Raw genomic sequence first — 24164 nt, 5'->3', positions numbered from 1 at the left:
GACGAATCTCGGCCATTACTTAGCAAATACCTTCCCGAGCGGCCGGGAGCATTACGCCAGCTCTCTTCCCTTAATCCTTCACTTAATGGCAAACAGTGACCACGGCTGCACTCCGCGGTTTTTGCCTCCAAGTCAGCCTTACGCCAGTTCCTCCACGACGCGAGCGGCAACCCTCTCTCCAAGCCAGCAGGAGAGACTTCCGGGGGCAGCCGGGGCACCCCGGACCCACGGCCCAGGCCTCAAACAGCTCCAGGGTGGAGGTGGGGGGAGAATCACTTCCGAGAGCGGCGACCCAGGGGATAACAGCTGGATTTTTCATTCAGTCTGGAGGCTCCGTCGCCCGCCTCGCGCAGCGGAACTACAACTCCCAGCACCGTAGTTGCTGCCCGGGCTTCCGGAAGGCAAGGCCCGGCGGGGAGGAAGCAGCCGAGACCCGGCCAAAAAGGCCGGGGGTTAATTTAGGAAGAAAAAAGGGGGCGGGAAGGGCTGTAGGGTTAACCTGTCAATTCGCCACCATGAACGTGGTTTTTGCTGTGAAGCAGTACGTTTCCAAAATGATAGAGGACAGCGGACCGGGTATGAAAGTACTTCTCATGGATAAAGAGACGGTGAGTTTGCTTTTGCTCAGTATTTGTTTGTGAGGGAGCTCTCCCTCTCTTATAACAGCTACTCCCACTTCGCTGTAGGATTTAGTATTTAAAGGTTTTGAAGCGAGGGTCAGTTCTGTGTGGAACTAAAAGGTGGTAATAAAGCTTGTCTAGTAGGTTTGAAGTGTAAATAGCTGTTAACTACCACCAGAGATTTCTTCATCTACCCGGAACAATTTATTGGAATCAGAAGTCCTTTCCTAAATGTCTCTGCCAAGAAATAATATGTGAGACAGGACACTTGGAAGACTTTTATTTCCAGCCAGTGTTCTGTTTTTAAAATAAAGCTGTTAGTGCTCAAGCTGAGATGACAGGTTATTATTTGTTGACACAGAATTATTTTTTTTAAAAATCACACTCTAAGGTGATGGGAAAAAAATTTTTTTTTTGAAATTTATGGATTGTCTGTGTTGAGAGAGAACATGTTTTTCATTCTGGTACATTACCTACGTGTTTTGGATGTTCAGTAAATGTTACTACATGTTAGTATTTGCTTTATCCAGCCAAGTATTAATGGGAAAAAAATTAAATCTTAGGTGTTGCTGCCTGTTTATATTATTTTGACTAGCATAATGATTAGTTAATTCTTCTTCTTTACAGACTGGCATAGTGAGTATGGTATACACACAGTCAGAGATTCTTCAGAAGGAAGTGTACCTTTTTGAACGCATTGATTCTCAAAATCGAGAGGTCATGAAACACCTGAAAGCAATTTGTTTTCTTCGTCCTACCAAGGTACTGAGCTGTCATTTGCCCAGGCAAACACAGAGCACTCTGATATGAAAGCGTTAAGAAAGCAAAACAAATTTGTATTATCATTTGTGGCATCATAATTAACCTGGTTCATCAGAGTTATAACCTTGACTCTCCTGCTTTCCACATCTCAGTTTACTCCTTACAATCAGTTTTTCCCCCAAGATGCCTTTTGGATTCCCAGCTACTTCCTAGACCACTAACTATCCTAGCAGAGACCCACTTCACTTAATTTCTGGATTAACCTCCATACCCATCACACTGAACACCATTGCCACTTCAATCTTATATACTTATGTACCTACACCAATATCTTGAGTCTGTATCATTTTATTCATGTCTATGCACAGGAAGATACATATAATGGCTCAATTTTACTTCCATGATTAAATCAATATTTATTAGCCCAGCCCTCAGATCCCTCCTTTAGCTGGTTTGGTTTGCCCTTATGTATCCAGCCTCCTGTGTCCAAGCTCTGCTCCTCCACTCTTGCCAACTAGGCCTTTTTATCATCCCTCTATATGCTCATTCCTCTTCTCTATTTGTTCTCTTCCCCTAATTAAAGGTTCTTTAGCCTTCTGTCCATTTTCATCCATCATTTTCTAAATCTAGGTTGAGTCCTCCTATAAAACTCCTATACTATTTCAACCTTATTTTGCATATTCTCTTTATATACATGATCTTCAACTCCAATGCACTCTTTTACGATGCTTGTATATTATGTACTTTCTGAAATACAAATGTCATGTCATGTCATGTCACCCCCACTTGAAATCCTTGAATGATGTTCTGTGTGGTCTGGTTCCTGTCATTCCTACAGCCTCATTTCAAACCATTGCCCCTTTTGCTTTTGGCCACATTAATCTTTCAGTTCACTTTATTCCATCATGCCACAGGATCTTTGCACAGGCTTTTCCCTCTGCTTGGAACTTCTTTACTTCCTCTAGCAGATCTACCCCTGGTTTTGCTGACCAAGTCAAACCCTCCTCTTGTAAGCACTTACAGCACCATCTTCTTCTCCCTTTTGCTTGTCATAGTTGAAGTTGTATATGGTTTGATTAATATTTGTCTCACCTACCAGCAGTAAGCTCCATGAGAATAGCGATGGTATCTGGTTGGTTGGTTTTTTTTTTTCCCACACTTATGTCTCCAGTGCCTGCTACATGGTGGACCTCAATAAATAGTTCCTAAATTAATGAATACATTAATACTGTGTTATAGTCATTTCCAGTTGTTTCACATTTATAGCTCATGAAATTTTGGTGCTGAGAGGGATCTTAGAGATCATCTGGTCCATCATTTCCTAAGATTTTTCATTAGAGAACCTCTTTATACATATATAGATAGATAGATAACACTCTCTGAAAATAAAAATGTCAGGTTTTTTTAAGATTTTATTTGTTTATTTGAGAGAGAACACAAGCAGAAGCAGGGTGAGGCGCAGAGAGAGAGGGAGAAGGCTCCCTGCTGAGCAGGGAGCCCAATGCAGAGCTCGATCCCAGGCCCCTGGCCCCTGGGATCATAACCTGAGCCAAAGGCAGACACTTAACCAACTGAACCACCCAGGTGCCCTACTAAAAATGTGTTCTTAAAAATGACTTTTCTTTGGGGTGCCTGAGTGGCTCAGTCGGTTTAGCGGCTGTCTTTAGCTCAGGTCGTGATCCCAGGGTCCTGGGATTGAGTCCTGCATTAGGCTCCCTGCTCAGCAAGGAGCCTGCTTCTCCCTCTCCTTCTGCTGCCCCCCCCCCGCCCCCGTTCGTGCTCACTCTCTGTGTCAAATAAATAAATACTAAAGAAATAAAAATGACTTTTCTTTAATATTATGTTGTAAGGTTAATTTTAATGTATTTTTAAATCTAAATGAGTTTTCAAAACCTTTTCCCATTTAATAGGCAATGTGCATATCTTATATTACTTTTAGTTCTTTAAGGAAATGTATGATTTTTTAAATATTCAAAACTGTATTGCATATCATGTTTAGACTAGGGACCAAATTCATGTTGAAATTTAACTGTGTTAATAGTATCAAAAATAGATAAAACCTGCATTATGATCTTGTATAATTGGAATTCTTATGTTTTGGCCATATAAAAATCAACTTTTTTTACTTCTAAATTTCATATTTTACTTTTTTTTAAGATATATTTATTTTATTTGCAAGAGAGAGAGAACGAGAGAACGTGTCAGTGGAAGGGGCAAAGGGAGAGGGAGAAAAAGAATCCCAGGCAGACTCCCCGCTGAGTGTAGAGCATGACACCAGGCTTGATCTCATGACCCATGAGATCGTGACCTGAGCCAAAATCACAAGTCAGATATTTAACTGAATTAGCCACCCAGGTGCCCCCATATTTTGTTTTTAAATCTTAGCCTACTGTTTGCAAATACTTCACAAACATTACAGTTGTGCAGTCTTAGGTCCCAGTAAGGTAAAAGCCAAAGTGAATGCAATTAAGTGTATTTTCTCTTGAATGGTGGTTTTTAAAGACCTAGATATGTTTTGATATTCTATCTAAGAATTTTGATTAGATGAATAATTTATAGACAAGCGGCCTGAGGCAAATATGCAGAATTATTATTAGTTTTGTGTTGTACTTCAACATTTGTATTTTTAATACTTTTAAATCTTAATTTGGCCACGATGATGCAGCTCATTAATATTACAGATGATTCCAGATCATTATTTAACATAACTCTTTTTCACCTCCAGCCCTTATCCCTGCAACATACACTTAAATCTAGACTTCAGCACTCAGTAGATTCTCAGTAAATACTTAAATCAATGAACAATATTTGTTATTTTTTCAGTTAAACAATTCTCACATAGTATTTGTTTATTTGTTGTTTCCTTTCTAGGAGAATGTGGATTATCTGATTCAAGAGCTCCGGAGACCAAAATACAGTATATATTTTATTTGTAAGTATATTATTTCACTTATTCCATCATGTAACTGTATCCTAGCTAATTTGTTCTGTTGGACACTTCATGTCATCAATAAAGTAACTGAATCAGTCACTATACGAGTCTGATTTTTTTATATCCTTTCAAAGTATTAAAAGTCCTATAACCAACCAATGTTCTGTTTTAGGGAGCTAAGTAGGATTTTCTTCATCATTGACTGATTAGGTAAAAATTACTTTTTAAGTTTTACTTTGCCTATCAGTATTCTTTATGAGTCAAAATTACAAGTAGCCAAATTTCACATCCCACCTCTGCAAAAACAAAACAAAGCAAAAGGTGTAAACTTATTCCTGTTTTATACTTTTATGAACTGAGGCATAGAAGCTGATTTCTTTATGTGGAGGAGGATATGCTTGAGTTTGTTGGAAAAGCAGAGATTTACTTTATATCATACCAGATGAAAACATTCCACTTCTCTTTGCTACTTTATATAATACTTGAAAGTACAAGTCATCCAGTAGGTATCTCTTATGTACGTAACTTTTGGGGGGAAGACAGAGTCCTGGAAATAAACTAGGTTTGTGGTTACTCTACATTTTATATGATTTTTTTTTTTTTTTTGATGTAACACATTCTGCTTTGGAAGTTACATCCATTCTCCTCTAGATGTCATTATTGATCTTCATGGGATGAGTAAGTCTCGTTTATTTGGTGCCATTTCCAAAACCAAGGATAAACCTTAACTCTCAGTATGTAGGACATTGCAAAATTTTAAAGCTTACTTGAAGGCTTTGGAGTTTTAGGGTTTAGATTATACTCTAAAATGTACTTACTTTCTACACTATATGCTACAATTAAATAATAGTACCAAAAATTAACATTTGTGATAAGACAGTATTTTATAAAGAACTTTCTCATATAATTATTTCATTCAGCCCTTACAACAACCTCAAGAGGTAAAAATTGGCAATTTAATTAATTTCTGCCACCCTAGTGGTGGTGTTATTGTTGTTTTCCTTTTGGCTAATAGTCATAGGCTTAGTTTTATAATTTAACTTTTTATTTTGAGGCAATTGGAGATTCACATATAGTTGTAAGAAATAATACAGAGATCCCATTTATTCTTAAACCCATCTTCCCCAGTGTAGCATCTCACATAACTATAGTACAATATCACATCCAGGATATTGACATTGATACAGTTAGGATACAAAACATTTCCATCTCCATAAAGATCTCTTATATTGCCCTTTTATACCATATGCACTTCCCTCCCACCCAACCCCATTATGAGCCCCTAGCAACCACTATTCTATTATCTATTTCTATAATTTTGTCATTTCAAGAATGTTACATAAATGGAATTATACAGTATATAACCTTTTGGGATTGGCTTTTTTTCACTCAGCATTCTTGAGATTCATTGAGGTTGTGACATATATCAATAGTTCATTCCTTTTTATTACTGAGTGGTATTCCGTGGTTATATGTGGTTATACCAAAATTTGTTTAGCTACCCCTTGGAGGATATCTGAGTTGTTTTCAGGTTTGGCTACTACAGATAAAGCTGCTATAAACATTTGTGTATAGGTTTTTGTGTGAACATGAGTCTTCATTTCTCTGTAGTACATAATGTCCAGGAGAGCAAGAGAGCAGTTGCTGGGTCATATGGTAGTTCCATGTTTAGTGTTTTAAGAAGCTGCTAAATGTTTTCTAGAGTGACCATACCATCTTACTTTCCACTAGCAATGTACAGGTGATCTAGTTTCTTTGTATCCTTATGAGCATTTGGTGATGCCCTTATTTTTTATTTTAGCCTTTCTAATAAGTGTGTAGTCATTACAGTATTTTTAGATGGTCACAAGCTAGATACTTAGGAAAGTGTAGAAACTTCTACTTAGAGACATGTGTGTATGTGTGTGTACACACACATATGAATATATGAGAGATTCCCTGTGCTGTCGAATTTAAGTAGACACATAATGGAATCACTTCTTGTGCTGAGTCTCTCAGTTTAAAATTGAGTAGGTCATGAGATGGAAGTCTTCTTCTTTGAGGCAGCAGTTGAAATTAGTAACCAATAACGTAATGTCTTTTCTTCTGGTTCTAAAGGTTGTTTGATTTGCACTGTGAATCTGTGAAGTAGACGAAAAACATGATATATATTAAAGTAGCACTAAAGCCTAGGAAAAACAGGCTCTTGGGACTTGGGTAAAGCAATCAATTTCACAATTTTATTTGATTAAAATAAACTAAATGAGTTTATATGTAGTGATTACATTCATTACAAACTTTCAACACAATTTATATCAACACTAAATTGGCCTTCTGCTCATCTAACTTTTTTATAATTTTATTTTTATATTTCTATATCTACTAAATATATTGTTTAATAGGTTCCTCCCTTCCTTTATTTAAAAAAAAAAAAAAACCTCTCTTATGGAAGTCTTCAAATATATACAAATAGTGTAATAAATCCCAGTGTACCCACCACCCAATTTCAAAAGTTGCTTTGCCCATGGTCTGTCTTGTTTTAGCTATACTACTGCCTATTCCCCCACCAGTGTTATTTTGAAGGACATCTAAGGCATCATATGAGTTCATCCCTAAATATTTCAGTATGCATCTCTAAAAGATAAGGACTTATTTTACAAAATACCATTATGAATAAAAAATAAAATCCATTATTATACATATCGAAATAATGAAAAATAGTTCCTATTTTCAAATACTCAGTGTTCAAATTTCAGATTCTCTTACAGTTTTGGTTTTTTCTCACTGTTTTTGTATTTGAATTATTATCGTAATAAGATCCACACATTGCTGTTAATTGATACGTTCTTTAAGTTTCTTTAATCTTCTATAGGTGTTTTTTCTCTCTCTGTCTCTCTCGATCTCTCTCTCTCTCCAGTGCAATTTATTTATTGAAGAAGCTACATTGTACTGTTACAGTATCTCACAGCCTGTGTTTTGCTGATTGCATCCTGATAGGGTAGTTTAACATATTCTCTGCATTTTAAAATATTCCTGGGACATCTGGTTGGTGCAATTAGTTAAGCATTGACTCTTGGTTTTGGCTCAGGTCACAGTCTCAGGGTCATGGGATCGGGCCCCATATCGGGCTTTGCGCTCAGTGTGAAGTCGGCTTCAGATTCTCTCTCCTTCTCCCTCTGTCCCTTCCACCTGTGCGTCCTTCCTCTCTCTCTAAATAAATAAATCTTATAAATAAATACACAAATAAATAAATAAAATATTCCTCTGCCCTTTAGTTCTGTGCTTGGATATAGAAGCTTAATTAGATTTAGATTTGAGTTCTTCTTGGCAAGAATATTTCATAGTCAGCGCTGTGTGCTTTCACTGATTGTCTCTTATTGTGATATTAGCATCAGTTGATGCTCAATGCCTAGGTCCATCCATTGATCCATTAGTGGTTGATAAAAATGAAGATGTTTTAATTCTGTCATGATCATTCCTTCTTTGTTTTTTAGCTGGAATATTTCCATAAGGAGAAATTTCTCCTCATCTACTATTTGGTTACCTATTTGTATATAAACAGTTTGTATATAAAAGAATAAAAACTCACTTCTTTCCCTTTATTTGCTATTTTCAGTATAATGACTTGGTTCCCTGGCATCCTCCAATGCCTACATGGTGGTCTTTTTTTGAAGTATTATGAATTTATGGATTTGAATATATTTGTGCTACTCATTTCAGTTCAAAGGTGTTCAACTGTGACATACACCACAATGTATACCAAACTTAACTTAATCATTAGGCTCTTTTATGTCTAATAGGAGCAAAAGTGATCTCCTTTGAGTCAGCCACAACTCATATGTCTGTTTCAGATTTCAGTAATGTGATCAGCAAGAGTGATGTGAAGTCATTAGCTGAAGCTGATGAACAGGAAGTTGTGGCTGAGGTTCAGGTAAATGTATTGGTCCTCTAACACATCTCTTATATTGGCCCTTTTTAAAAATTTGAATCTAACATAAGAAAGGTGCTGTCTCAAAAGAAGGGAGGCTATTGATCAGACATTATAAATGTGCATTGCACCAAACTATACTCAGAAAGTTTGTAAGAGGTATTAAATTGAGTGGGAACAGAATTAAAGGAGTCAGTGGGAGTAAGGGGATTGGACTGGCACTGGATCCTACTGAATGGATAGAGAGAGTTTCACAGGGTTGGGAACAGAGTCAGATATATTCTGTGCTAGCCTTTTTTTTTTTTTCCTATGCTAGTTTTTGAACCACATTATAAGAATGTTCATCTACAGGGCTATGTCTGATTGGAAAAGAACAGGAAGTAAAGGATGTGAATGAGGTTTGTTAAAGTTCAGTTTGTGATTATCTTGCTCTGGGAAGTAAAAAGTAGACTTTTGTTGTTAGGTTAAAACTTGGTAACTCCTAAATATTCTGCATGCAATATAATACATCACATCAGAACATGTCATGTTACCTTTTACTTCTTTAATGCTTTAGTGTTCTTGAATACATTTATCACCTCATAAATGATAGAAGAATAGAATAGGACAGCAAATAAACAAGTTTTGGATTTTCAAAAGGATGTGCTAAGTGATAAATGAATAATAATAATAGTAAAAGGAATGACCTATTTTTAAACATATTCTCCCTCATGTTAATACACTGTACAAAAAAAAGAATAGACTGAACAATGAAGTTCTTCTTCATCTGTGTGTAACATTGTATATCCTATAGCATTGTCTTATTTTTACTAATTGGTAAGTGTGCACAGAGGTCTCCTGAAATGTGTACACACTTCTACAACTTTTTGTTTTTTTAGAGGATTTATTATTATTATTGCTGCCATTTTATAATTATTTTATTTCCCCACATTGACTATTGCTAGACAGTTATTAATTGATCAGTTTTTTATCTCTTTTATACCTGCATTTCCTCAAATTTGATTATACCACAAAGTATCATATCACATATGAAAATATTGCTGTACCATACAGTTGGAATTTATGAAATAACTGACTGATCTTGGTGCTTTGTTTGCAGGAATTTTATGGTGATTATATTGCTGTGAATCCACATTTGTTTTCCCTCAATATCTTGGGTTGCTGCCAGGTATGGAAGAAAAGTATAAAAAAATAAGTTTATTTATCAGGTGGGAGTTAATTCAGCAAGTAATTGGACTTGTAAGAAAAAATTCAAATATTTTCTCTGAATATGCATTTTTAACAAAAAGGGTCGAAATTGGGATCCAGCCCAGCTATCCAGAACAACTCAAGGACTGACAGCTCTCCTTTTATCTCTGAAGAAATGTCCCATGATTCGTTACCAGCTTTCGTCAGAGGCAGCAAAGAGACTTGCAGAATGTGTTAAGGTATGGCTTTCCCTATCCCCAGTTCCAAAGCATCAAGACCATTCATTTCCTTATCATATTTCAGAAACTATAGCAATATTTTTTCTACAACCAAGGAGGTGATGTATTAGGTTTACTGGCAAAGAGGTAGATCTTTGTAATAAAAAAAGCAACAAACTAGGGCTAAAATTTTTAGACTTAACTCAAGAAACATTTGCAAGCTAAATAAGTTAAATAGTTATTTTGATCCAATTAAGCCATTTGTAAAGTAGAGTTTTAAATCCTAGCCTCTTAAACAAGATGCTACCAAACTTTTCTAAGCCTTTGAATCCTTTTCAGAAGGCCTATGAAGGTGCAAAGAACTATTGTTAAATGTGTTTTTTATGTATTAATTTTCTGTTTATCAGTATGGAGTTTTCTCAAAACGTTGAAAATAGAGCTACCCTATGACCCAGCAATTGCACTACTGGGTATTTACCCCAAAGATACAAATGTAGTGATCTAAAGGGGCACGTGCACCCCAATGTTTATAACAGCAATGCCCACAAAAGCCAAACTATGGAAAAAGCCCAGTTGTCTATAAACAGATGAATGGATAAAGAAGATGTGGTATATATATATTATTTGTATATGGTATATATATATTATTTGTATATTTTATATATGTATATATATAATACATACATACATACATACATACATACATACACACAATGGAGTATTATGCAGCCATCAAAAATGAAATCTTGCCATTTGTAATACATGGATTGAACTAGAAGGTATTATTATGCTAAGTGAAATTAGTCAGAGAAAGACAGTTGTCATATGATCTCACTGATATGTAGAATTTGAGAAACAAGGCAGAGGATCGTAGGGGAAGAGAGTTAAAAATGAAACAAAATGAAACCAGAGAGGGAGACAAACCATAAAAGACTCTTAATCTCAGGCACACTGAGGGTTGCTGGAGTTGAGGGGGGGTGGGAGGGGGGTAGCTGGGTGATGGACATTGGGGAGGGTATGTGCTATGATGAGTGCTGTGAATTGTGTAAGACTGATGAATCACAGACCTGTACCCCTGGGGCAAATAATACATTATATGTTAATAAAAAAAAAGATTTCTGTTTATATTACCAACTAATTGTTTGACCAAACCATCTTTCTCTCTCATGCACAGCAAGTAATAACTAAGGAATACGAACTGTTTGAATTCCGACGGACTGAGGTGCCTCCATTGCTACTTATTTTAGATCGTTGTGATGATGCCATCACCCCGTTGCTAAACCAGGTGCAAAACCCTTTATTAGCATAATAGAAGCATGATTTCAAGTGGTATTCATCAAAAAGCAGATGTGGAAGTGAACAGAGTGGTCCATGTACTTGCCTCTTTATTTTCAGCTTTTTTTTTTTTTTTTTTTTTTTTGCCTTGTATTTCCTGGTGGTTTGGTATCCCTATTCTTCCAGCCACAGTCATCTTTGGTTCTTTCTTCTGCCTCATCTTTCCTGTCTCTTTCTGCCACCACCTTCACTCCAATCAAGACAACTTCTAGATTCTCTAGCTTCTCCTTTTACAGTGTCTATCTGTAGTTTTCCATTCTTACTGCCAGTACCTTTGTGTAGACCCTAATCTCTTAGAGGAATACTGAAATAGTCATTTACCCATTCCTCACTTTTAATTTTTATTTTATTTTATTTTTAAAGATTTGTTTGTTTGTTTGACAGAGAGAGAGCGAGCACAAGCAGGGGGAGCAGCAAGCAGAGGGAGAGGGAGAAGCAGGCTCCCCGTTGAGCAAAAAGCCTGATGCAGGGTTCGATTCCAGTTCCCTGGGATAATGACCCGAGCCGAAGGCAGACACTTAACCAACTGAGCCACCCAGGCAACCCTTATTTTATTTTTTTATACGAGATCAAATCTACACTTTTATTTATTTACTTTTCAATAAGTTTAAATCCTTGAGGGCATAGCATCATATGGATTCTATGTCCAGTGGCCTTAGCATGAAGGTTGCTTAAGAATTTGATGTGAGTCATGCCACTGTTTCCATGATTATGAGTTACCTTCTCCAGATTACTCTGGTTTTGCTCAGTTTGCCACCAGGAGTCACTGTGTTATTCTTTGCTTTGTACACATAAGCACATCTCTTGCCTAGATAGAACTTAGTTTCATCTTGAGCATGAACACCTTCAATTTTAAGAGCTGTATGCTCCCTCTGGTTCTGGAGATCCTGCTTATACCCAGCAAAAATGGCCTTATACCATAGCCTTCCAGGCATATTTATTATTTTAGGAGTCCTGTTCCCAGCAGACCTTCACAGACTCCAAGATGGCTGAAACAGGCCTTGATTCCCCTCTTTTAATTTCTTTCTACTCTAATATATTTCATAGACACAATGTTGTTAAATCATTTTTCCTAAGGAACAGTTCTGATCTTACTACTCCTGGCTTAAAAATCTTCATTGGTTCCCATTTGCCTACTAGCTTAAATACAGATTCCTGAACTTGGCATCCAAGAGCCTTCACAATATGGGCCCAGCCTTAACCTGCAGCTCACTATTGTGCAGATATGTTGTGTGGTTTCTGGCTGTCATTTTATTCATATTGTGAGTTCTGCCTAAATGCTGGAATGTTTCGAATATCTTCTCTCCCTATCTTCACCTATCAATATTCTTCTCCTTTAAAACCACTCAAAACATCTCTCTAAAGCCTTTTATTCTTTTAGTCAGACATGTTCTTTTTCCATAAAATTACTGCAGAACTTTGTCTTTCTTATGTCTTTAGCTTTATTTACCATGTTGTACCTTTGGTTGTTTTCACACAGTCCTTCAAGGCAGACTCTATCTTACTGTGTTTGTTCTTCTGCAAGTATAAGAATAGTACTTCATACAAAGTAGAGGCTTTATTAATAGTGACTTTGAATTCGTAGGGAAAGACATAGTTAATATTTCAGTTTCTTCCCAGCTTATCTTCATGTTAATGCTAGGAGAACTCTGTAGCTGTGGAGTGCAGCTTCTCTATAATAGGATAGCCTTATAGTCCTAAAATACAAAGTAATGTATGTTCACTCAAGAAGTTTTGATAATATAAAAAAGTGGAAGGATAAACGAATGCCTGTAATTCTATTTTCCAAAGAAAAACAACCATTTATTCAACCAATTTCACCGAAGACCTATTATGTGCCAGATATTGTGTTAAGTATTGGAGGTAATGGGGTACCTGGTGGCTCAGTCAATTCAGTGACTCATGATCTCTGCTCAGATCTTGACCTCAGGGTCATGAGCTCAAGCCCTGTGTTGGGCTTCATGCTGGGTGTGCAGCCTACTTAAAAAAAAAAAAGAAGTATTGGAGGTAAAAGATTAAAAGATGCAGTCTCTACTCTCAAAGAGCTCATGATGGGGAGAGAAGTAACTGATCATTTTAATAATAGAGTAAGTACTAATGGTAGAAGCATGAACGGGATGCTGTGTGGAAGCATAAATATTTTGTTATACATATTTTGCATGCTCCCACAAAACTTGCTTTTTTTTGAAGATATTATTTATTATTTGAGAGAGAGAGTGCATGTGCACACATGCACAACAGGGAGATGGCTCGAGACAGAGAATCTCAAGCAGACACCTCACTGAGCACCAGGGCCCTACTCTGGGCTTGATCTCACAACCCATGAGATCATGAACTGAGCGAAAACCAAGAGTCAGACACTTAACAAATGAGCCACCCAGGCACTCCTGAAACTTGCCTTTTTAAGGATTCATTTGGCAAGTATTTTAGGAAATGAAGCACCTTCTCTTATAACTTTAAGTACTTTCTTAATAAATCTAGTTTGCTTAAGATGAAGTAAAAGTAATAAATATTTCTAGCATTTAGATTCTAGATAGAAGCTAATTTGCTGGAAAATACTTAGTTTTGTATAATGGACCTATGACTAAAAAGAACCCATTCTCCATAAATGGTGAGAAGGCAAAATTTGGGGTTTCTCCATTCCATTTTCACCAAATATGTTCACATTTTGTAAAAAGGAAACCAATCCTTCTTCACAATTCATATTAAATAAAAATATGAAATAAAGTGGATTCAGAGGTGAAGCTTCCGAATATGTGTGTTTTGATAAACTCACAAGGTTTATTTCTGATAATATTAGTGTTCCCAGGATAAATATAGCACCACTCAGATCTGCAAGAACACACTTCTCATGCTGCAGAAAACCACAGAAGCGTACAGGAAATGGTACAGCTTGTAACTGCAGTACCAATATAGCCCTATCTGTGAAGCCAAAAATATACTCTTAATTCACAGGCAAAAACTGAAGCTAATGATAGATCTAATTTGTTTTCTTTCTATCAGGAATATTAATCTTGTTGCCCTTCTTTTGAAAGTGTAAAATCTATAAGTATTTTGACTTTTAGTTTAACCAAATTATGAGTCTTAATGCTTAGTAGAACACAAAATATTAATAAAAGTTGAACTAAATAAAGAAACTCTGTGTAAGGAAGACTAGTTGCTAAGAATGTTATCCATTTTTGTTTTCCTGAATATTTACTATTTGCATGTTTTGTCAGTTACCAATTTTTTTGTCATAATTCCTCATTTAGTGGACATATCAGGCCATGGTCCATGAACTACTGGGCATAAACAACAATCGGATTGATCTTTCCAGAGTGCCGGGGATCAGTAAAGACTTAAGAGAGGTGGTCCTATCTGCTGAAAACGATGAATTCTATGCTAACGTAGGTGGTTAAAATTTTTTTTAATTGTTTTTAGTTGTTTTTATGTAAGAAGGCCAGTATTGACTTGTTCGAATGAGAACAGATATGGAAGGATGATAGACGCATCCTGTAGATAAACTATCTCAAGAGAAGCTGGAAGACTTGGATTCTGACCCTTTAACAGTGTTTTTTTTCCTTCATAGAAATCACATATTTAGCTTTGTATTTTTAAAATTAGAACCCAATTTATTTCCTTCTCCCTTCTGTAGCCCTTTGTGAGAATAGTAATGGTATTCATCACCAGTGTCCTGGCCAATGTCCAGATTTGGTCATTATAATGGAATTTTCTTGCCCTTCGATTCTGCCTTCGGGATTCATTTTCACTTCTTCTTTTAAATGTCCTGAAAATCAGACTCATTGATAGAATTGTATTTCCAACCTCGTTTTTCACAGAATATGTACCTGAACTTCGCTGAGATTGGTAGCAATATAAAGAATCTCATGGAAGACTTTCAGAAGAAGAAACCAAAAGAACAGCAAAAACTAGAATCTATAGCAGACATGAAGGTAAATTGAACATGTTCATGGATGACTAACATGCAAGACTTTGGAACTATTCATGTAAGCAACATTTCTGGAATATTCTCAGTCTGATTTCTGACTTGATTCATTTTGTTTGGTTTGAGACAATTTTCTATACTATTTCTCTTTAGGAAACAGTATAGTGGAAACTTCATCACAAGCCATGTGCTTCTTTCCATTCTTCATTAGCATTTGGACTACTTAAAGGGTCAGTCTACTGACATGTGCCAGTTCTTCTCTCTTAAAGCAGAAACAAAATGCCATGGGATTGAAAGTCATAGATGCCTTAGTCTGGGCAGAACAATTCCTGCTTATTTTTTCCCTTCATGCATGTCTATCCTTAGTCAAGAAATAACAGAACCCCCAATTGCTCTTTTTCCCGTGGCAGGCCTTTGTTGAGAATTACCCACAGTTTAAGAAGATGTCTGGGACTGTGTCAAAGCATGTGACAGTGGTTGGAGAGCTGTCTCGGTTGGTCAGTGAGCGGAATCTGCTGGAGGTTTCAGAAGTTGAGCAAGAACTGGCCTGTCAAAATGACCATTCTAGTGCTCTCCAGGTATCTATTCAGTCCAATTTGATGAGCACCTACTATGTGTAAGGCACTGTGCCAGGCAGAGCAAGAGATACAAAGGCAAGTAATCCTTCTTCACCAACATGGAATTTATAATCTAACAAGGAGTTGAGCCAAGAACACAGATTAATTTTATTTAAGATAGATACAGGAACCATAGGAGAAGAATAATGTGCAATAGCAAAGGTTTCAGGCAGTTAACTGGGTATTTAGGAGGGCATCCTAATCTATTAGGAAGAATACTAGACTAAAATCAGAAGATCTGGATTTTAGCCACTTGCCACCTACTGGCTTTGTGACCTGGAGCTGTTGGCTTAATTTCTGAGCCGGTTTCTTCATCTGTAAAATAGGTGTAATGATATTTATCTCACAGTGTTGTAAGGAAGATTTTAAAGATACAATATACGTTAAAATGCACTAAGTCTTTTATTATTGTACACTTGTTCTTCATTCCATGAACACGTAAATGCCTGCTACATGTACATTGTGCTATAAGGATCCAGGAGTATGAAGAAGAAAACGATACCATCCTTTTCCTCAAAGAGCTCACACTATATAGTAGGGAAGAAAGAAATTTAAACCAGGAATTACCATGCTGTAAGTGCTATGATACTAGAGATATTTACAAAGGGATATGGAAATACAGAGGAAGGACAACTGTTTCCCCTAAGGATGATGCTTCTTGAAGAAAATGACAGTAGATTTGGGTCTGGACAAATAAGGAGGAGGGCACCAAACAGAGTAAAAGTGCACCAGCCAGAGAGAAGAGGGGAAATTCTTGGCAGAGAGAATGCAGGCATGGATATGTGAGGGGAGAAAAGTAAGGGAACAGAGAACAGTGCAGTGTAGCTAGTGCAGGGTACAAGATGAATGGTCTTAGGAATGGTCTTAGATAAGCCTGGGGCCTGATTATGGCCATTGAAAGGACTTTGGGCTTTAATCTTAAAATGTTGAGAGCTACCAGAGCATTTTAGAAGAAAAGGAACATAATCAGAACCTTGCCGCAAGAAATTTATAGCGTTGTTGAAGGGAAAAAACTAAAGCACGAGAAACATTTATGAGGTGTTTCAAGGTAATAGTTAATTAAGTCAAAATTGTGATGCTGACTATAATTAGATTTGAGGTTATCAGGGACAGTTCCTTAGAGAGGTGATATATTAAGATGGACCATCAAGAATGAATAGAATCTGGGGGAGGATTTCAGTCAGGGATAACAGCAAAAGCAAAGAGGCTGAAGTATGCAGAAAATAATAAACTGTGACCTGTGGGAGAGTGGGTGTGGAAGAGAAATAGGAGATAAATTGAATTGGTAAATAGGAACCAGTTTATGAAGAAGCTTGTAAGAGGAATTTGCACTTGCTGAGATAAGCAGAGACATCTATTGTAGGGCCATATGTAGAAAGTCGATATGATGAAAGCAGTATGTAAGGAAGTTTAATCTAATAAGGATGCTTTGGAGGTAAAAAACTGAAGTTAGGGTAGTAGACTCACAGTGATAGTACTAAAAATGTTCCGTAAGGGCAAATCTGAGAGACAGTTCAAAGGGAGAAAACAATTTAGCAACAGATTGGATACAAGGATAACTAGACAACAAATCTAATAATTCCAAGGTTCCTGAGAAATGACATTGTGGTATCACTTGCAATAAGTCACTTGGGAATGACAGTCCTTTGGGAGGTAGCCATTTCTAAAGCACTCACCATAAGACCATAAGAAGTGCATTTTCTTATTAATAGGACCCAATATTCTACAACTTAGTCTCTTTCTTTCCCTGCTGCAATTCGATTTGACTTTATAAAATAAAACCAGCCTGGTATAATGGAAACAACACAGGCTTTGGAGCCAAACTGTCCTGGCTTTTATCCTGTCTCTACATACCAAAGTTTTTTTGAAAAAAAAATTACTTATTTTGCCCAAGCCTCAAAGATAAAGATTTCAAACTAATAGACTGTTACCAGGATTCAGTGAGATCTGTAAAATGCTTCACATGCGGTAGGTGCTTGGTAAATGTTGGTTCCCTTCCTCTAAGCATAATGCTTTAAATATATCGTGTAGCTAAAATAAAGAAATCCACCCACCTGTGGTTGCTTTAGTTATAGTGAGGTCTTTACTGGGATTTAGAATTTGTTACTTTTTGATGTTTATTAAGATTTCCTCTGAAAACACCATCAGTTTGAAAATTGTAAAGATTGTACTTGCTTATCTTTATGAAAAGTACTTTTGTCAACACTTTGAATTTTATCCCTATGCTCCAAATCCTTTCAAAGAACTTTTAGGCTGGTTTTATTATTTTTTAAATTGTATTGAATTCTAATTCTTAAATAGATGATATAAGTACTTGGTGAAAGAGGCATGTAGTAAAAACTCAGTCTGTTAGTGGTCTCACCTGCATCCTTACAGTTATTCTGTATATGCACAAGTCTGGGGGAGTGGCTCTCCCTCTTTTTTAAATACAAATAACAGCATACTGTACACATAGTTCTGTATTTTGATTTTTCACTTAACCATGTATCTCAGAGACTGTTCCAGATCAGAACCTGAACACTCATTCTTTTTTTTTTTTTTTAAAGATTTTGTTTATTTATTTGATAGACAGAGATCACAAGTAGGCAGAGAGGCAGGCAGAGAGAGAGGGAGGAAGCAGGCTCCCTGCTGAGCAAAGAGCCCGATGCGGGGCTCGATACCAGGACCCTGGGATCATGACCTGAGCCAAAGGCAGAGGCTTAACCCACTGAGCCACCCAGGTGTCCCCACTCATTCTTTTTAACCGCTAAAGTAGTATTCCTTTGTAAAGATGGCAATCTGTTTAACTTGACCAACTTACTTGAAGCAGTACTTACTAATAACAGTTTGCAGTTTTGTGGGCCTCATAGAAGTATTCCTATGAAAACTTTTTTTTAAAAGATTTTATTTATTTATTTGACAGAGAGAGAGTTCACAAGTAGGCAGAGAGGCAGGTAGAGAGATGGGGGAAGCAGGCTCCCTGCCAAGCAGAGAGCCTGATGTGGGGCTGGATCCCAGGATCCTGGGATCATGACCTGAGCCAAATGCAGAGGCTTTAACCCACTGAGCCACCCAGGCACCCCCTATGAAAACTTCTTATTTATTTTTTCCAAGAAAAAAAATTTTCTTTTCTAATTTATTAAATAAAAACAAAATGTTGTCCTATAACTATGTATCATATATACCATATATATTAAATATAATTATAATTAAATATAAATTTCCTCCTGTTTCTTTATCTTTTATTTTTCCCTTTCAAACAATAGAACCAAACTTAACCGCCTGCCAGTTTTAGTATCTTTATTTGTGTCTCTCTACCATACAAAAAGCAGTTAGACAAGGTTACTATAATTCCTTGCCTGGGTATTTGAACTCTAACTCATAAGAAATATGAATATTTCTTATTCACTTTAAAAGAAAAAAATACTTTAAAATATGAATTCTATTTGTGATCCACTTTATATTTTGAAAAGTTATCCTTTGAAGGTTTTCTTGCCCATGTTATTAGGGTTTTAAAGTGAGCAGTTGATTTGGACTCCCCCACCATAAAGGATTTCTTTGGCAACATGATTTAAATAGTCTATAAAGGGAGCTTTTGTTTGATAATGAGTACATGCCTGGGGCCTGACCCCTAGATGGGTTATAGCATTCCTTGGCTTGACCTTAGATGATAATACATCATGAAGTAATGAATTGAGGTTTTTGAGCAGAGATGATGTTTGCTTTACTGAATAGTAACTATATCATGATGAAGGGAAAAAATTCATATATTGCTAAAAAGTAACTTATAAATTGTTGCCACTTCTAACTAGTTATCCTACAGGCTAACAAAAATTTGATTTAGAAGAACTTTCACTAGAACCAAACTGCAACATTCATTCTATCATTAAAACATATCTATAGCCTTGGAAAAGACTCATTTGATCAGTGAGGAAGATTTTTTTTTTCATGCCCCGAAGAGATATATCTTCAGAAAGTAAGCAGTTTTCCCCCATTGTGCGTCATATCATAGCTTTTCATTTAGAAGGAAGAACTATTTTTATATCCTTCTTTCCTGACCTTGGGTAAAAGACCTCAAATCATCCTATTAAAGATATTTAGTAAAGACTCAATAAATACTTGTTAGAAAAATGAAGAGGAAGAGTTCTATTTGAAACAGTATAGAGCAGTGGCTAAGAGCTTGGGACTTTGATGGCTTGGGTTTGAAAATTTTATTAGTCTTTTTGTCTGTAAAATGGGGAAAAATCACAGTACTTACCTTAAAGATTTTTGTGAGGGTGCAGTGAGCTAGTATGTGTAAAGCACTTAATACGGCACCTGGTTCTTACAACATTCAATAAGTAATAACTGTTACATTATCTGTATTATTACTTGATGATACATTTGATTTTCTTTATGACATCCAGGACATTGTTTTCTAATCTACTCATCACCTCAGATCTCTTTCTCCCTGATTTCAGAAGGGTTTTCTGCTTCTCATTAAAATCATGAGAGGGGCAGCTGGGTGGCTTAGTGGGTTAAGCCTCTCCCTTCGGCTCATGTCATGATCTTGGGGTCCTGGGATTGAGCCCCAATTGGGCTCTCTGCTCAGCAGGGAGCCTGCTTCCCCTCTCTGCCTGTCTCTCTGCTTACTTGTGGTCTCTCTGTCAAATAAATAAATAAAATCTTAAAATAAATAAATAAATAAATAATTTTTAAAAAATAAAATCATGACAAAATTATTTGGGACACATTGAGATGACAATTTTACTTTCACCAGTTAAGGATAAAAATGATCATTTTCTCTCTAAACTAACATTTTGCCAGTGTTTCAAACAGTGTTGACCAGCAGAAAACCTACAATAAAGCTAAATTTTGTGTTGACTAGTCATTAAGGAAAAGAATACTGATTCAGATGTATTTACCAGGCAGTGGAATTGGGTCCTGCCTACTTTCTGTCATTTCTATCATTTTTCCTAGATAAGCTCTCCCACAACACTGTTCTCTCAAACTGTTAGACTCATTTTTTATCATATCAGCATGTTGAAGGCTTCTGCCAGTTTTGTCTTGCTATTCTAATCTACTGGCTTATAATGTTATTCATTGATGATTTTACTACATTTATATGGTAGTAGATAACAACAAGATAGAGTTCCTGTTCTGGAGGTCAAATTAAAACAAAAAATAATAAAGACTATTTTTTCTTGCTGACTTCATCTGTAATTTATAAAAATTTGTTCTTCATAGTTTTGGCAGAAGGAAACAGAAGAGTAGCCCAAAGCAATGGAAGGATCTTTAAATATCAGAAAAGAATTGTTTTTTAATTGATATTTTTTGAGTGAGCATTAGCTCCTTTTTGAAACTTGACCTTCAGAGAACGAGTTTTTGCTTTTCTTTTCCTATTCATTGATTAGGCATATATGAATGTTAGAATTCAGTGAATTCTGTGTTTGAATCCTATCTTCTTAAGAGGACAATAGTTTTCTTTCACTCTTTACTCGGCCTCTGTATTGTGAAATGTACTTTTCTCTCTTGAAAGTCTCAAGGCTTCTGGAAAATTTAATAAGAAAAGAAAAACCAATAGTTCATTATGTAATTCACTCATATTTCCAATGTATAAATACCACCATGTAGCAGATACCTGCTGTGTAATTAGAAGTCTCAGATTGTTTTCTCCTCTTGTCTGGTTAATACCCTGGAATCTCAATATAGCATATGCCACTGGCAGTCAAGTTGATGAGTCAAGTAGCCATGAGTGAAATGTTCAAAATTAAGTCAGAGGATAACATGGGATCCAGGCAAACAAAAATGCCCTTCTTCTTCAAGGACTTACATAACCGAAAGAGAAGAAAGAACTTAGTTTGTACCTACATGTTTCCTTTCATGAGTAAATACATAAACCTAGCTGGAACACTGACCTGAGTCATAGGTTGGGTCCTAAGGGATCAAAAGTAAGCAAAGTAATCTACTCAAAGTAATCTTCGATCAGATCAGGCCACATCCTCAGGAGAGAGTGAAGAGTCAAGCCAGGGACTCCAAGTACAAGCACCAGATCTCAAGGAAGACAAGTGTATTCTTTAATGGGAAACAGCCAAGAGTCAAGATGCAAGTGAAAGTAGTTAGAAAGGGAGCAAGAAGGGTGCAGGCTGATTGGGGCAGTCTTCGTCCCTATACCAGTTTTGTGGTTTCAGCAAATCTGAGAAATTGAGTAGATTTTAAGGTAAAAAGAGTGATCCCAAGGGCAGGAATTGAAACATTGTGCTATTTAAAAAGTGGCAGTAGAGATCCCAGTTTAAAAGATGTTTTAAACTGGGCACCTGGGTGGCTCAGTGGGTTAAGCCTCTGCCTTTGGCTCAGGTCATGATCTCAGGGTCCTGGGATCGAGTCCCGCATCAGGCTCTCTGCCCTGCAGGGAGCCTGCTTCCTCCTCTCTCCCTCTCTCTGCCTGCCGCTCTGCCTACTTGTGATCTCTCTGTCAAATAAATAAATAAAAATGTTTAATTTAAAAAAAAAGATGTTTTAAACTTAGGCTAAGTTGATTGAGAGACATAAGAAATAGGGTATTCTTACTTGATAATAATTTGTACTCTGAAATTTCTTCATATTCTGATAGAAACACAAAGTGGCAAATTTGAGCAGATATTCTAAATAATCTATATTCTGTGATTGCTCTGGAAGGGGTACTGCAAAAGATAAAAAAGTAAGGAAATTCTTTTGACTGTAGGGTTTAAAACTAAAAAAGAGAAATGTCTTCCCTTTTGATTCCTTAAAGATAATGCTAGGGAAATATTCACCCAGAAAAGCAACAATAGAAATCCTACCCAGAGACCTTCCTACTTGAGAGCCACCTGGGAGGTTCCCCATGTCATCATAGTCCTCTTTGGTGTGAACAGAAGAGTTCTTAAACATTAGGCCTGGTTGTTGTGAAGTATTAAAAAGATCAGGTATGTGAAAGCTTCTCATAAGTTGTAAAGTTCCATTTGGATGTATGTCCTCAGACTCTGGTGCCCTCCAAGGCTCTTGCCAGTCTTTCAACCCAACCCATTCCTTTCTCTGATTTCCATATTCCTGTTAAGAGCATCTCCTCTTTTAATCTCCTGGACTAATTCTAACACTTAACTGATTCTTTAGGGTCTTTTGCAAATGTCACCTTCTTCATGAAGTCTTTCTTGATTCCTCAGGAACCAGATATACTTTTCTTCACTCTGTGTCCCCTTCCCCCCATTGTGCTGATTCTTTCTGTTTCTTGGGTTGTTGTTTTTTTCCTGCATATATATATTTCTGTTATAATACCACATATGTTTTCCTGAAAAACCTCCTCCCATTCTGCAAAATTATGTACTAAAAATAAACAAGTGTTATGGGAAAATAGGTTTAAGCAGGTCACTTAAAGTCTATGTAACTAAAAAAAATCTATATAACTTTGTAATCAAAGGCCTAATAAAAGTAGTGACAATCCTAACAAAAATTTAGTGCAGTTAAATCTCCACAGGCATTTGCACCTAGAAATATACTCCATCCATCATTTGTAGCCTTCCTTATTCCTGGGATTTACATTTTATTCTTCAAGATGTAAGGTCAGAAAAACTTTTGCTTCTCATACAAACTAGTTTCACCAAAATTAAAAATACAATATGGGAATATCAGTCAGTTTTTCACTGTCATTTTGTTGCTTTTTAACTCAGAGAAATTTCTTTGCATCCGTTTTATTTGCACTTGCCCTTTCCCCAGATAGCTTAATACAGTGGAAAATACAACAGTTCTTCAAGCTACAAAACCAGCTACTTCTTACAGAAAACTCTCGCGTAGGATTTACATCCTTTTTTCTTAACATAGAGTTAAAGCTTCCTCTTAAAGAGGAAGCTTGGGGCGCCTGGGTGGCTCAGTGGGTTCAACCTCTGCCTTCGGCTCAGGTCATGATCTCGGGGTCCTGGGATCGAGCCCCGCATCGGGCTCTCTGCTCAGCGGGGAGCCTGTTTCCCCCTCTCTCTGCCTGCCTCTCTGTCTACTTGTGGTCTCTGTCAAACAAATAAATAAAATCTTTTAAAAAAAAAAAAAGAGGAAGCTTGACCCTATTCCCTTCTTAATACTAAAATGCTGGAAAAACTGCATATAAACCATTATACCTTCTGTGTTAAACTGATACCATTCCCATATTTAATGATCTCGTATAGTTAAAGTGCGTTCAAACTGTACTGCTACAAAAGTGTGCTTTGTAGCAGAATAGGCTGTAATTGTTTCATTCCCCTTCACCTCCTTGTCTGTGAACTCACTAAGGACAGAAACTGTGTCTAACTCACCTCTCTATCCCCTCCAGTGCCTGGCATAGTGCCTTATCCTTAGAAGGGAATAACAAAGTAGTTCTTGGCTTGAATTAATTTGTTCTGCTGCATAATAAACATAAATATTATACTACGGGGAAGTTCCTTAATGTGAGGATTGGCAAAACCTAAATGATTTTGTCTGGCTTCCTTTGCTGTAAATACCTGCCCTGTTAGGATCACAGGTGTTCCGTTTAGAGATTACATGCTTTACATAATCATATCTCTGAAGGCCATAAGGAGACATACTGTTACATCTGATGGTTCTTGGAGATGAAGCCCACTTCAAAACTCTACCAACTTGTCTCCATTTCACTGGTCAGTCACTAAGGCTAAGCAATAGTGCAAGGCAGTGGGTCAGTTCCATTATGTGCTTTGTTG

At 36.8% G+C, this 24164-nt stretch overlaps 1 protein-coding gene and 1 pseudogene across 4 annotated transcripts in view; one reads left to right on the top strand and one right to left on the bottom strand.

Annotated features, from left to right (window-relative positions):
- Positions 1–207: 207 nt before the first annotated feature.
- VPS45 (vacuolar protein sorting 45 homolog) overlaps positions 208–24164 on the top strand; it is a 70876-nt gene continuing 46919 nt past the window's right edge. The window contains exons 1-10 of one of the 3 annotated variants that reach the window (XM_080801205.1): positions 208–608; positions 1248–1382; positions 4254–4314; positions 8145–8224; positions 9321–9389; positions 9511–9648; positions 10802–10912; positions 14214–14348; positions 14781–14894; positions 15298–15465. In XM_080801205.1, coding sequence (XP_080657331.1) covers positions 516–608; positions 1248–1382; positions 4254–4314; positions 8145–8224; positions 9321–9389; positions 9511–9648; positions 10802–10912; positions 14214–14348; positions 14781–14894; positions 15298–15465 — 1104 coding nt within the window. In that variant the 5' untranslated portion in view covers positions 208–515. The remainder of the gene's footprint in view (positions 609–1247; positions 1383–4253; positions 4315–8144; positions 8225–9320; positions 9390–9510; positions 9649–10801; positions 10913–14213; positions 14349–14780; positions 14895–15297; positions 15466–24164) is intronic. The other 2 variants (XM_080801204.1, XM_080801206.1) reach the window with 2 other exon arrangements.
- On the bottom strand, positions 11554–11922 carry LOC308340706 (large ribosomal subunit protein eL33-like; annotated as a pseudogene). The gene has a single exon. The product of its transcript is annotated as a large ribosomal subunit protein eL33-like (transcript).

Source organism: Martes martes (assembly GCF_963455335.1).
Source record: "Martes martes genome assembly, chromosome: 4".
Lineage (NCBI taxonomy): Eukaryota > Metazoa > Chordata > Mammalia > Carnivora > Mustelidae > Martes > Martes martes.
The sequence above is the reverse complement of the archived record's forward strand: the minus strand, read 5'-3'. Positions and strand labels throughout refer to the sequence as shown.